We start from the raw sequence: 14584 nt of genomic DNA on the forward strand, positions 1-14584 counted from the left end.
CCTCCCCTAGAGGAAAGGGCAGAAGTCGTGCAGAAGCAGGGAGCCTCGTTGTCACGAACTCAGACTCCAGGTTCCCCCTCCAGGTGGTCCTGAGCCAACGGCTGCCTACCTGCCTGAGACTCTGTCTCTTGTCCCGAGCAGTCATTCCTGGTGGAAGGATGACGTGAGTATGTGTCAGCGCTGCTGGGCATGTAGTGTGAGCTGCTTTTGTTGGGGGACAAGCTCCTTCACCTCTGCGTAGAACCCTGGCTTTGAGAAAGCAGGCAGTTAATACTGACCTCCTCACCCCCTCCAGGGTCCACAGATGGGCCCTGTATTCTGGAATCCACTCGTCACCAAGACTCCGCTCAGCCTTTCTACCTTCTGCGGTTGACCTCCCGAGAGAATGAACTGGGGAGACTTGTCTTGGGACCATCACCAGGTGCCCAGGACCCTTGGCTGCCTGGAGACTACCCCATTGCTGGATGCACAGAAAGCCCTTCTCAGGGGCCTGTAAGCGGCCCATTCTGTGCGCCATGTCCTTGAGTCCCTGTCCACTACTAGAGGACTGGGTCCCCTGGTGAGTGGTGGGGTCGTGGGTGAGTTTCCAGATGGTGGTGGCCACACCCGGCTCAAGGTAGAGCCTGCTGGTCCACATACCGCTGCCCAGGCCTCCCCGCCCAGGAGCTCACAGGCTCTGAACCACAGGCCGTTTACCGCTGCCTTCAGGGCTTTTCAGTGTGATCAACAGGATTTTTCATCAGTTCATGAGCACGTGCCAGTGGCTGCAGGGTGCAAGGCAGTGTCAGATTATCTAGTATTGAGGTAAGCATATGCTTCCTTGTGCTTGCTCACTAATCTGTTAGGAACCGTTTCACACCTTTCCACCACACCAAAGATCTTATTTCTAGGTACAGCTGGCATCTTTCTCTCTCCCCAGAACCCCACAGGGCCTTCAAGGCCTCTCTCCACATTGACCAGCCCTGACAAAGATGGGGGTACCCACGGGGTACCCATGGACGGACTTGTGCCCACACGCTCACCTGTAGTGAGTGAACACTTGTTTCACTTAGCACAGATGAGTCAGTGAGCCCCAGCCCACCTTGGCTTGCTGGGTCATCTGCCCTGGGGCCCAGCCTTGTCAGGGCCTGACAGGTAACGGTTAGGATGAGAACCACCTGTCCTCGTTATCTGCTGTGGCTGCTGCTGGGATAACCAGGAAGCGGACACAACCAACTCACTGGCACTGAGTCCATTCCAACTCATCCTGACCCCAAGGATGGAGTACACCGTGGGTGTCCACGACGTGATGGACATAGAAAAGGGTGACTTTCAAGAATAGGGATGGGTTTTGTCACTGCGCCGGAGGCTGGAAATGGGAGTTCAGGATGTGAGTCACTCGAGAGAGGTCCTTCTTTCTTCCAGTTTCTGGGCGCCCTGTCCTTGGAGATCCAGCCGGGTAGAGCTCTCTGCCCCTCTCACTCCCAGATGGCATCTCCTCCCCCACAGTCTTTGTCATAACTCAGAAGTGATGCAGTTTAGGACACACCCTACACTGACCCCTCTTCCCCAATGGGACCAGGGGGAAGATTTCAAGACCTCTGGGTGTGTGGGGGGTGGGGGGGATATGTTCAGTCCCTAACCCCACCTGAGTGCATTATTTACACTCCGCTCCCTCCCCAGGTCTTGATGTCTGTCATTCTCAGCGAGGCTTCAGGATGGTGATGCTTTTATTAGACCCTTTTTACAGATGAGGACAGGCACTTCCCATACCCTCGTCATGTTAAACCTCGTGAACATTCAGTCTTCCCTAAAGGCCAACCATCCAGGACCCATGGCCCTCCCCGAAGCCCCAGCTTCCCTGCACAGCCTTTTTCCTCGGAATTCAGGTGGCTTCCTTCCCTAGGAAGTCTTCTAGCACCCCCACTCCAACCCACCCCCCACCCTCCGCTTCCCCTCCCTGCTGCTTGCTCAGCTCTCAGCTTGCCTGGCTCTCAGGGCCCCCTAAGGAGGTTGAAGTGTTTTTACCCCTCTTTCTGCCAGGTGGGCTTAAATAGGCAATCACAGCAAGACAATTAAAAAAAAATCCAGAGGGAGATTCCCTCCTTCCCCCTCCTCCTTATTTAATTTTGCTCCTTTCTAGCAGACCTAGGGGAGCGGGAGTCTAGTGGCGGACTGCTCAGACAGGGCCATGCAGCAGGGCTCTGCAGCCAGTCACGCAGGGCATGGTGCCCCTCCCCTCGGGCCCAGCTGCTGGCCCTCCTTCCCACCCCCAGAGGCCAGGGGTGGCCCATCATGTGATTCTCACTCCTTGACTTCCATGTGCCCATCAGGGCAGATTTCCTGTTTGTTTGAAGTCCCTGTGGTGAAGAGAGGTGTGTGTGTGTGTGTCCACATGCCCATGCACACCTGCCTTGCCGTGGTGTGTGTGTGTGTATGTGTGTGTCCACATGCCCATGCACACCTGCCTTGCCCTGGTGTGTGTGTATGTGTGTGTGTCCGTCCGCATGCCCATGCACACCTGCCTTGCCCTGGCCACTCCTCCCTCCTCTTCTCACCCTCCTCACACACCCTCACCTTCCCCAGGTCAAGGTCAGGCCTCAAGCCTCCCCTGCCCTGGAGCAGCTTCCCGGCCAGCAGCCCTGCCCTGGGGCGTGTGTCCTGTCTTCTGCAGAGAGCAGGACTGGGCTGAGGTCCCCAGGACGGTATAAAGGGTGAGCCAGCTGGCCTACTAACCAAATGACTGAGGCACCTGAGAGCAAGGCCTGGCCATCTACTCGGGAAAAGATCATTCACAGGCAGGCCAAAGGCGTCCAGAAGTCAGTGTCAAGTTGATAGCAGCTGGTTCTCCCTCGGGGTCCGAGACTCGAACTCTGCCGACCAGCCAGTCACTTCTCTCTGCAGGACGGAGTCACTCTTTGCATTTTCGAGGCTAGAAATCTTTAACGGCGCGGGGAGACTCTCCCACGGAGCGACTGATGGGTTTGAACCTCCGACCTTGCGGTCTCCAGCCCAATGTGTGACTGACTTCTAAACACGCCTGATCACCCATTGTGCCTCTCCTGGTCTCCAGAATTCTGGTCTTGTCCTTCCTTCCATGTCTCTGTTGCTACAACTCGGATAAAGGAACCAAGCCAGACGGCCTGGTCCCGACAAATTCAGAACCTTCTCCTGTCACCAGAATAGCCATAAAAAGCCTTCCAGCACTACCCTTCCTACCCTGCTCCCGCTTGCTTAAAAGCCTAGGAATGGCCGCCAGAAACCTTAGCCGGTGATCGCAGTTGCTTTTCTGGGTAGAGGGGCTCTGATTCCATAGACTTCCTTGGCAGCCAGAGCACTGTTAAAACAGTGAAAGCTGTTGGGGGTGGGGGCTGAGCGGGTGGGGTGCTGCCCTCCCGAGTCTGGCTCTTTGGACATTTGGCCTCCTTCCTAACTCTCAAGTAATACCTTCCCCTCCTCCACCCCAGGATAGTGCTCCTCCCCCGGGGTTCCAGCCCTTCCGAGATCTGCCACCTGCCACCATCTTCCGGGCCCATCACGGAGTCCATTAGCAGAAAGCTATTGAACTTTCCACCTGTGGTCCTCCGCGCCTGCTCGCTCTGTCCTGATGAAACGAGCCTCTTATCAGATTTGGGAAACAGCCCAGGGGTTCGGAGTGTGAAAGACTCTGGGCTCTGCCACATACAGGCTTCTGACTTCTGGGGGATCCATGTACCACTCTGGGCAAAGAACCAAGGCGGGCCCCTCCAGTGCAGTAGGAGGGTCACAGGAGATGACCGAGGTTCAAGGCCCCTCTGAGCACAGACCCCGGGCTCTGTCATGGCTGCCAGGCATGCTGTTTCCACGCCTCTGCCTTTCCCTGGTGCTGCCGTGCCGAGGGCCCCCGCTTTTTGTACCTGCCATGGCCGAGGCCAGAGACAGCCTCAGTCTGCACAGGGCGGTGGAGGCCCCTCTGCTCTCAGGAGTCTGCACAGGGCAGCAGAGGTCCCTCTGCCCTCTCTTTCCTCCACAACCCTGCCTTCCTTGGACAAGCCTTTTGGCTTTTAGCTCCCCCTGCCCAGTGACCTCTTCAGACTCGCTGCCCACCAGCCAAGCGAGATTTCCACAGCGTCAGGGAGACTCTGAGCCCTGCCTTCTCTCCAGCCCTGTGGGCTTCTCGCTTGGACACCAGGACCCAGCTCACCTCTAAGTCATGAGCCTTCTGGGGACACACTATGCCCAAATCCCTACCCTTGGGCATCTCCCTCTACTCCTCACTCCCAAGGAGTTAGCTGAACAGGCTGGCAGGCAGCATGCCCAGCCTCAGAGCCACACGCCCCCTCATTCTCCTCCAGCTTCCTCCCCCTGTCCATGCCGACCAGGCAAGCATGGTGCAGCACCCACCGCGTCCCTGGGACCCCACTGGATACCAGGAGCCCGGTGGTGCAGTGTTCATCACTTGGCTGCCAACTGAAAGGTGGGCAATTCAAACCCACCCAGCAGCTGGGCAGGAGACAGACCTGGTGATCCATCTGCTCCCATCGAGGCCATGACCACGCAAACAGAGGCCATTCTACCCCATCCGACAGGGATGCTGGGAGTCAAGAGTGAGCCCCGACAGCACCCCAAGCCAGCAGCCACAAGTGTCCTAGGAAGCAGGCAAGCTCCTGGGCTGAGAGGAGTACCAGTCAACCCAGGCAAGAAGCAATAGGAAGATGAGATGGGCTTCATGCTCCGTGGGTCCTCTGCTGTCCAGTGCTTCCCAAACATCCTCAGAAACAATGCCCCCCCCCCTCCTTTGGGACTTTACTGCGTCTGGAAACATCTTCCAACTGGGTCATGGCAGAGTCACGGAGCCGCTGAGGAGATGGAAGCACCCACGGGGCTTCTTTCTGGAGCCCCCGAGGGCTGCTCTTGGGAGCTCATGAGAAGAGGTCTGCTGCAGAACCAGAGAATGGAAACATTCCAAGGGCATCCGTTGGGGCCGTTTCTCTTGGCTGGTTTCCATGAGAGTGGAGAAGGGATTGTGGCCAAGGAGACATGAGACAGAGGCGCATACTACAGGGTCGACTGCTTTCACTCACCGCCATCCTGTCGCATCCTGACCCATAGCAGCCATAAAGGCAGAGGAGAACTGCCCCTGTGGGGTTCCAAGGCTGTAAATCTTGATGGGAGCAGCAAGCCTCATTGTTCTCCTCGGGGGAACCTGGGGGTTTCTAACTGTTGACCTTGGGCTTTGCAGCAGCCCAACTCGTGGTCACTCATTATTGGAGACCAGGGCTTCCCTGTGGAGGGGTGATACATCGGAAAGCAAGATTCTCCCGATAGTTCATTGCTACAAAGGCGTTTGAGGCTCTGCATTGCAACAGCATTTCCTGTTCCTGGAAAAATGTATGTCTGTCCCTGGCTGTAGTGCTCCATCCCGGGAGCCCTGTTTTCCCGTCGGAGGCTCGCCCGCCGCCCCAGCATGCCTGCTCCTTCCCCTTTTGGCCTTCCCCTTTCTCAGCTTCCTTGCGTATTTGGGACAGTTGTGTTCTTTCATGCCATGTGAGCAGGGGTTCCTTCTGTGTGATTTAATGCCATGTTTTGAATATCTCTGTGACTTTTTAAAAATCCCCTTTTTATTCTTATAAATTTGTGGGTGTTTGACTAATTCTAGATTGGCCATTCAAACCCACTAGCCACTCCTTGGGAGAAAGATGAGGCTTTCTGCTGCACGGTCTCAGAAGCCCTGTAAAGGGTCTCTATGTGCCTGGATCAGCTCACTGGCAGTGGTCTGGGTAGCAGGCGCTAGCGGCAGGTACCCTAACTCACCTCGGGGTACTGTGGGCAGTTCGAGTTGTGCGGACAGCTTCCGTAGCAAGTGGCACAGACCAGAAGACCCAGGAAAGTCATGCCCCAGGAGCCAGCCCAAGCAGGAGAGTTGGTAGTCAACACCACAGCTCCCTTGCCCTTTGGTAGGACCCTCTGAAGCATGCTCTCAACTCTCTCTCCCACTCTCTCTCTCTCAATTCCTCAGTGGGATTGAGCCCCAATTGCCCTGCTCACGAATGCTCCCTTCATTGCCTTCTACACCTTCCACATTCCACTTCTCTGCTCCCTCTGGTTCCTAGAAACATTTCACACATAAAACACACACACACAACACACGATGCTTACAGCACAGGGTCTGCATTTGAAGCTATCCCGGTGGCATGAGTGGCTCTCTCACACAGTGACTCACTCGAGCAGAGCTTAGTAGCTCTAGCTTTTATTTGAACCCCTGACACCCAGGACTGGAATACACCTGAGCATCCACAGAGTCTCCAGAAGATGCTAGATCCTCTAGGTCAGGGGTCCTCAAACTGCGGCCCACGGGCCACATGCAGCCCGCCAAGGACATTTATCCGGCCCGCTGGATGTTTTTCCCCCTTTTGTTTTTTTACTTCAAAATAAGATATGTGTAGTTTGCATAGGAATTTGTTCATCATTTTTTTTTAAACTATAGTCCGGCCCTCCAACGGGTCTGAGGGACAGTGAACTGGCCCCCTGTTTGAAAAGTTTAAGGACCCCTGCTCTAGGTGTTGCTCCCCAACTCTAGATCCAGCCCTTGACCACCCCCTTCATGGCAGAACTTCCTCTGTATCACTCCATTCTGAAGCTTGAGATTTCAAAGTCATAAGCTAGCGTGGTTCTCCTGGTTTGCTGTTGAGTTGGTTTGGACTCACAGCAGCCCTATGGGAAAGGACAGAACTACCCCATGCGGCTTCCCAGGCTGGAATCGGGGAGCAGATTGCAAGGTGTTTTCTTCTTAAGAGCACCTGGAGGAATCAGACCTCGGACTTTCAATTAGAGAGAGCGCTTAACCATGGCAACAGCGGACCCCCATTGCCTCCAGCTCTGATCAGAGACTGTACATCTCCATGGCAGCAGACTGCCTCCTGGTGGGTTCAAACTGCCAACCTTTCAGTTCAGAGCCTGACAATTAACCCACTGTGCTACAGGGACCTTACAAAATAGTCTTTAAAAAAATGTCATCGAGGAGGACCTGATGCCAGGGGCTTAAGTGGAGAGCAAATGTTTTGACAATGAGGAGGGCAATGCATGTACAAATGGGCTTTACACAATTGATGTATGGATGGATTGTGATAAGAGTTGTATGAGCCCCTAATAAAACGATTTTTTTAAATGTCGTCAATTCCAACTCCTGGCAATCGTGTCCCTATATAGGGTCTTCAGAGCTGTAAATCTTTATAGGAGCAAACAGCCTCATCTTTCTCCTAAACGGCAGCTGATGGGTTTGAACCACCAACCTTGAGGTGAGCCTACCAGACAGCACCAACAGGGTTCCTACAAAATAGCCCAGTGATGCCCAGCTCCATACACCAAGGCCTAATTCCCCGTGTGCACACATTTGCTGGCTGGAGGTGTCTTCTTCTACTAGGCAGGTGTCACGTGAAAGGCAAGATGTGGGGATGGCCATTTCGAAGACTGACCTCACCCTTCTAGGCTGGCTTTGTGTCCTCACTGCTAGGGAGCTGCTTCTGACTCAGTGACCCTATGGGACAGGGTAGAACTGCCCCTGTGGGTTTTTGAGACTTTACTGAAGTAGAAAGCCTCTTCTTTCTCTCATGGAGCGGCTAGGGGTTTCGAACTGCTAACCTGACTATTAGCAACCCAACACGTTATGCTACCAGATAGTTGAAATGACTTTCCTGATAGTCTAACTGTCGCTGATGACAAAATCTCATGGCCCGGTGTTGATTCCTAGAGAATGCTTAATGATCTTGCTTGCTCAGATGGGCCTGTGGAATGTGGTCACTCGATGGCAGGTGGACGCACCTATGTGGTACTGATGGGCTTCATTACGGCCTCCTGTGTTTGGCAAAGGGTAGTGTTTCCCTTGACGGTCATATGCGAAGTGTTCTCTTCCATATATTTCTAACAATGGAAGTAAAACTACTTAAATATTAATACTGGGGTGTGATGCAAAATGCAGAAATATGGGAAGCAGCCCCTGGAACGTGGGCCAAAGCCAGGGGTGTGTGCTGGGAGGATGCACATGCTTTGTCCTTTTGGCGAATGTCAGCCATGCTTTATGACCTTTCCAATTTTCTTTGAATGCAGGGTGGAGATTTTCTTATTATGCAAACAGATACTTTCGGAAACCAGAACCTATTCCCGATTCGCTGGTGCAAACAAAGCTTCTTAAGTTGGGCCATGGGTCTGATTGAGTGACTCAACGAGTCACTCAAAAATAGACCATCTGACTGAGATTGAAATCCCAGGTTCTTGCTCCTGGAGGCTGATATTGCTAACTCATGCCCGGGAGCACGTCTGCCAGGCGGGGAACAGCTGGTGGGGGTGGGGGCGGGGGGAGTGTTATTGATTTCTGAAGGACTGAGCTATAAATGAAGGCATGGGAAGCTCGGTGCCCCCCACCCCCCACTGCTGCCACCCCTGCTCAAAGCTGACCTGCCACCCCAGGCAGGAACCCTCATTTACGGGAACATATTTATTTTTACTTATCAATGATGTATTTTTGATGTGCTTGATGAAGTATTATGGGTTCAGCCTCAGGAAACTCCACTACAGTTTATTAATAGTGAAATTCGGGGGTGTCAAGGTTCCTGGCAGTAGGGCGATGTTTTTGTTTCTATGTGCCGCGGTGCACTTCTTTTTTTGTTTTAAAGCTCAGCTTTTGTCCAAATATATCTACGTTTACTTCCAAAACACATCCTGATTCGAATGTATCGAAGGACCTACTGGGCCCTTGTCTCAAGCACCCAAGTGATCTCAATTAATCCCAGAGAGCAGCCGTTCATTATATTCCACGTTGAAAGCCCACGTCCCCCCACCTTTGAGGTTCATGCCACTGTTCCATCGGGTCCATTCTGACTCAGAGCTGCTGCTTGGAATTGAGGATTTCTTTGGTCTGTTAACCACAAGGTTGGAGCTTCGGGTCCACCCGAAGGTGTCTAAAAAAAAAAGACCAGCCATTAATATCCTGATAGAACCCAGCTCCACTGTGACATACACGCACAGTGTTACTGGCAGGCAACCGATACTGGCACCACTGGTATCACCCTACCTTCTATTTCGTTTCTGCAGGCTTCTAGAAATCCCACTGCAAAATAAATAAGTAAAATAAAATAAAAATCCCACCACACCCAAAGAGGCCGATGTTGACCACCATTTGACCTCTTCTCTCCCCACCCCTCACCCCCTTTTGCAAATGCCAACAGAAATGGAGATCATTGCCCTGTTCAACAAGCCCAAGAGCCAGCAGAAGTGTCGGCAGTACTATCCCGTCACCATTCCGCTTCGAGTTTCCAAGAACGGTCAGACGGTCAACGGTTTGGACGCCAACTGGCTGGAGCACATGAGTGACCACTTCCGGAAAGGAGGCGTGCTGGTGAACGCGGTCTTCTACCTTGGGATGGTGAACGGTATGGAATTCGGAGCCCTTGGGTGCCCTTGGGAACTCAGCTTCCAACGCATAGAATCCCAGCCCCCTCTCCAGAGCCTGCTCCCTTCAGAAAGCCTGGCGGCTCATCAGCACGCTCGCTGCGTTTGATTTCTGATTAAGACATCTTAAGGAACTTTCCATAAAGCCCAGAACCTGTGCTCTGTCAACCTCCCGCAGCCACCCGAGTATCTTCCCAAATGACAGTAGGAATGGGATGGATCCGATGGCCTCCGTGGTGGCCTTGGTCTGTGTTGCTTTTAAAAAGCTCTCAAAAAGATTATTTCCCTGGGCATGTTAATGACCCCAGGGATCATGCCGCCCCTAAAGTGCAAATTGTTTGTAGATGCTATTATGGTTTGACGTTGCAGCACCTTGCGACTGGCAGCAGAGGAATAAATAGAACAGCCTCATTGCTGTGAGCTCTGTTGGGAACCACACTCTTCTGGGGTCTGGTGGCACCCAATTGCCCTTCCCCAATCCCCACCCCTGTAATGGGCTGTCCTGTGGCGGGGAGGGTGGGGGGAGGGAGAGGGTTGCAGCGTGGAATAGCACTATAGGTGTCAGCTTTCTGAGGCAGAGGGGAAATCGGCCCCAAGTTAGAGGGGGGACGGGAATGTGTCAAGCTGAACAGGGTGTTCTGTTAGCACAAAGGCAAGTGGAGTCACAGGGCGCGTCAGTGCTGGGAGGTAATTTGGGGAGCAGGCCGACTTGCCAGCATGTGTGCCGCTCCTGCGGACTGCCAGTCAGCAGGATTCCTGAGCAAGAGAAACGTAGCACCAAATGTGTCAATCCCAGCAATTCCTGGCGGGGGTAGTGGGTGGGGGCAGTTGGCAACACAGCATTGTGGAGCTTGAGTCTTATACCGTTTACACCCTTTGAAATGCCAGCAGACGGCACCCTTCGTTCTGAAGGCACAAAACCTGAAACGGCACAGTTAGCCCTCCGTTTTGAGCACAAGTCCCTGGTCTGACAACCAGCATCTCTCATGAACGTATTGCTGTAAGAGCAGCAGGCATGTGCGACTTGTAGGAACACGTATCTTACACAGACCTACTGGTAAGCACTCAGGCAGGTTCTATACCCTGGGTGGCTTCAGGCCCTGGTGTCAGCAAACCCGGTAAGAAGTCAATAACCCATAAAGGTCCCTCGATGGTGCTCAGTGGTGCTGACGGGTGATGCGAGGAGAAGGGGGTGCTGGGATGTGTCACCGTGGACCTGCAGATTGGGCAGGGTGAGGAGCTAGAGGCGGGGAGGGCCAGTTGGAGAGAAAATGAAGCCATTCCAGGTGGGTCCTCACAGCCAGCTCTCTTGGGACACCATCCATTGATAGCGGGTGGAAGTCACAGGTGCCGCTAAACGCACTTTAACCCATTCTGAAATTGACTTCCAATTGCAGTCCAGCACACATGTAGAAATGTGATAGCTCTTCAGGCTACATACATCCCCGTGGGGTTCTGCAAGGTGAGAAAACCCCAGAAGTGGCACTCAGATCCAGAAACAGTAGGAGTTGGGCTCCCACAGGGAACCCCAGCTCTGACTTTGAAACCAGGCTTCAAAGTTTTTAGAACTTGATGAACCGAGTGTGTGCTTTGTGGGGGAGGTGGGGGGGAAGGCAGGGGTGTCTAGGTTATGTCACGAGATTTGCCCACGTTTGGACGAGCCATCACAAATGGAATCTCTGTGACCCCACTGGCTTCGTACACCACGCATCCACTAGCACGCACACTTTCACTCTGATTGGCCTATGTAATGAGGCGCGGCATCTGGGCAGATTTGACCTCAAAGAGAAGTCAGTGCTGGGGCCATCGCACCGGGACCCAAGTAGGAGTCCACCCAGCACACCAGCGCCGAGAGCAGCAGGGCAGTGGTCCGAGAAACCAGCCCCCTGCCCGCTTGCTCTTCACCTGGGAGACATGGGCGGCCCCTCAGTACAGTCGTTCAGTAGCTAAGTGTGAGTTGTAGGCAGGTGTCGGCTGTGGACTTCAATGAACCACGATCCCATGGCTTGGCCTTGGCCCACTTCTGCACGATCATGAGCCAATTATTGTAGTTCCGTAACTTCTCTTCCCTCACTCACAAAAAGGGTAGGATAGCCCTGAAAGACTTAGGGGAGGGCGGGGGGGGGGATAATGAAACAAGAGACCAGGAACTGTGGCTGACGGCTGGCTCCCCACCCACAACAAACAACTTGGGATCCCAGTCTTTCCTCCCATTTGATCTGTTTTATGGGAAGGGAACTTTAGGTCCTTCCCAACTCCAGCCTGCCAATGCAAGAAGGGGGCACTATGCGCAGCAGGACGGGCTCACGAAGGAGCTGGGGTGTGGGGTGGGGGCAGGGGGTGCAGTCTTGCTTGCTCCTCTGATCGTGTCAGCTGATTGGCTGCAGCATGATTGGGAGGCAGCACGGCTCCATTATCCGGGAGCCATGGAGCAGCATTTACGTTTGCAAGGGAGTTGCAGGTCAATATGACCACGGGCGCCAGTACGGTTTCTGTAGTCTCCTCACATGAAGAGTTAAGTCTTGGAAACCCGAGGGACAGCGCTGGTCTATAGGGTCTCCGAGAGTCAGAATTGAGCTGATGGCAGTGCGTTTGGAGTTTTGGGGGAGTAGGCTCATGCCGGCTGTTCCTGGCACTGCAGTGACGCGGTGAACACCAAGCAGATATGGGAGAAGGGCCCGAGGAAATCAATTATGCCAGCTACCCATGTGGGCAATTCCGTCCGATCTAGTTGGTTAAGAGGGTGGACAGAACTACCCCACCCCCCACCCCCTGGTTTAATCTCTCAAAAAGAGGCCAGATGTTTTGACCACTTGTCATGATGGGTTCATCTCATGCTGGATGCTGGACACTGGAGCAGGCCTGCCTCCCAGGGTGAGCCTGGGGGTTAGCATGATAGGCAGAGACGGTATCTCCGAGGCTGCAGGAGGGGCAGGCACGGCCTCACAGGAGTCACCTCTGGGGAAAAGACAGCAAATCCCCTCTTCCCACATCCTTCTTGTAGATCATAAGCTTGGAATGTTAACAGTGGCCTTTTGCCAAAGGATGGACATAAAATATTTATACATGGCCGGGGCAAATAGCTTTCTGTGCCCAGTAGGGAGGCATCTTTACCTTAATAAAAAATGCAGTGATAATGGAATGTTTTCCATAGATGGAGGGTGATTTAACCTTTTTACATCCGGACCCTTCACTCTCACACAGGCCTATTTATACCCGGACCGGTGCACATTACAGCGAGGGTGAGCCGTGAAGGCAATGAGGAGACAGGGAATGGACGAGGCCGTCAAAACAAGGGACTCTTTAAAAGCCCGGCTGTCTGCTCTCTGTGGTTCACTGACTTCTCTGACAGGCATTCTGAACTTCTGTCGTCGTTAAGTAGGTGAATCAGCACTCCAGATTCAGACAGGCAGAGCCACCGAGAGGCTGGAAGCAAAACACTGGATGAGACCAGTGCCAAATACAGACCCTGGCCTGTTCCTGCTCTGTGCCCCTGAGAAACACACCCGGGGCCTTTCCCCATGGACCACCCAGCCCTGAGCCCTACCAGGCCTGGAACGGAAAAGGAGAGAGAGCCAGTGTGGGCTGGGCAAGAAAGGCAGGTGGTCTCCAAGCAACCCCCAGTCTCTCCCCTCCTTCTTTCTGGACCTCAACTCTGAGCTGCAGTTCTCTTGGCAAGAGAAGTGCCATTGTAATCAGGGCACCTTTTGCCGCAGAGAGAAATGGCACTACATTCTTAGCATAGATGCATTTCAGGGCCTTCTAATGATATCCTGATCCTCAGACACACTCCCGCCTATGTAAGGACACTAGCCTCCATGGCCTGCTTCCTTCCTTGTTTGCCCAGCTCCGGTCCATTCTAGGGCTGAAGCCTTAGTGGCTTGGAGGCTGTCCCGTTGCGGCAAGTGTAGGAAGCCTGTTTGTAAGAAATGCATATACTGTGACAAGTGGTTGGTGTAGTTGGTAGGTCTGGGGGCGGCAGTGATGAATAAGAGGGAAATCGTACCGTTGCCCTTTGCACAAACTAGATCGGATTATAGGAAGGAACACTGAAACAGGGTCGTGTTGGTGGTGGTTTGTAGAAGCCCGTAGTCATTGTGCTGTAGAATCGTGAAGGGTTACCGAGTGTGTCCTGGCCCCAGCCGTCACCAGCTCAGGATTTCAGGGAGCTTTATCCAGAGGGGCTTTGGGCGGCACCCCTACTGTGCCAGGAGCTGCACCTAGACCTGTGTTCCTCAGAACTATAAAAAGGAGCCGGATGATGGTCTGCATGTCCTGCACCCCAAAACAATGGGGTTCAGATGAAGAGAAGCTCTCTTTTTCCCGGGTCATCTATGTAAAGTGTCCTAGGGCATTGAACAAACACTGGGAGAAAACATTTGAGCAAAACAAAGATATGCTGCACCCTTGCTGGGGCTGATTGATAGCAGACACTTAGAATCCCACTGGCAGCCATCAGTTCTCACGTATCGTGGTCCTGCAGCACACCAGAAAGAGCCGCCTCCGGTTCTAAGGCTGTAAATCTTTAAGGGAGCAGACATCCTCTTCTTTCTCCCCAGAGCAGCTGGTGGTTTTGAACTGCCAGCCTGGTTGTTAGCAGTCCAACGCTTAGCCCACTGTGTCTCCGGGGCTCCTGACACTTAGAATCCCCCAAATAAAATAAGTAAACAAACTCACTGCCCTCCAGTCATTTCTGACTCATAGCAACCCTGTAGCACAGGATTAGAACTGCCCCTGCGAGATTCCAAGACTGGCTCTTTCAGGGAGTAGAGAACCTCATCTCTTCGGAGGAGCAGCTAGTGATTTCAAACCGCTGACCTTGAGATTAAGGGCCCAGCGCATCACCACTACACCACCAGGACTCCCTGACACGTAAGAGGTGGAGTCAAGTAAAGCATTCGCTACAGGTGTCTTTACTTGATGTGTAGTGTTATCAGGTTAGGATAATACCAGGGTAAGGCTGAGGTGTTCCACAACCATGGTAAGGGCTTTCTCTGTCAATCTGAGGCCAGAAAACCCAGGGATATCCTCAAGATAAATGTCCTTGGGGCCGGCAGGCAGGTGGGCCTGGAGGCGTGGGGTGTGGGGTGGGGGAAGGAGTGGGGGGAGTAAATGTAGTGCACTGGCCTCAGTTTTTTAAAGTTTTAGTTGGGTGTTGTATCAGTCAGTCATTGTGCAA

The 14584-nt window shown here is 53.4% G+C and overlaps 1 protein-coding gene across 1 annotated transcript in view; it reads left to right on the plus strand.

The window, feature by feature from the left end:
- Positions 1-14584, plus strand: part of RFTN1 (raftlin, lipid raft linker 1) — a 248109-nt gene that overhangs the window by 187364 nt on the left and 46161 nt on the right. The window contains exon 6 of the mRNA XM_045297683.1: positions 9183-9386. Coding sequence (XP_045153618.1) covers positions 9183-9386 — 204 coding nt within the window. The remainder of the gene's footprint in view (positions 1-9182; positions 9387-14584) is intronic.

Source organism: Echinops telfairi, unplaced genomic scaffold (assembly GCF_000313985.2).
Source record: "Echinops telfairi isolate 266 unplaced genomic scaffold, ASM31398v2 ScPeMD7_7420;HRSCAF=8458, whole genome shotgun sequence".
Classification (NCBI taxonomy): Eukaryota; Metazoa; Chordata; class Mammalia; order Afrosoricida; family Tenrecidae; genus Echinops; species Echinops telfairi.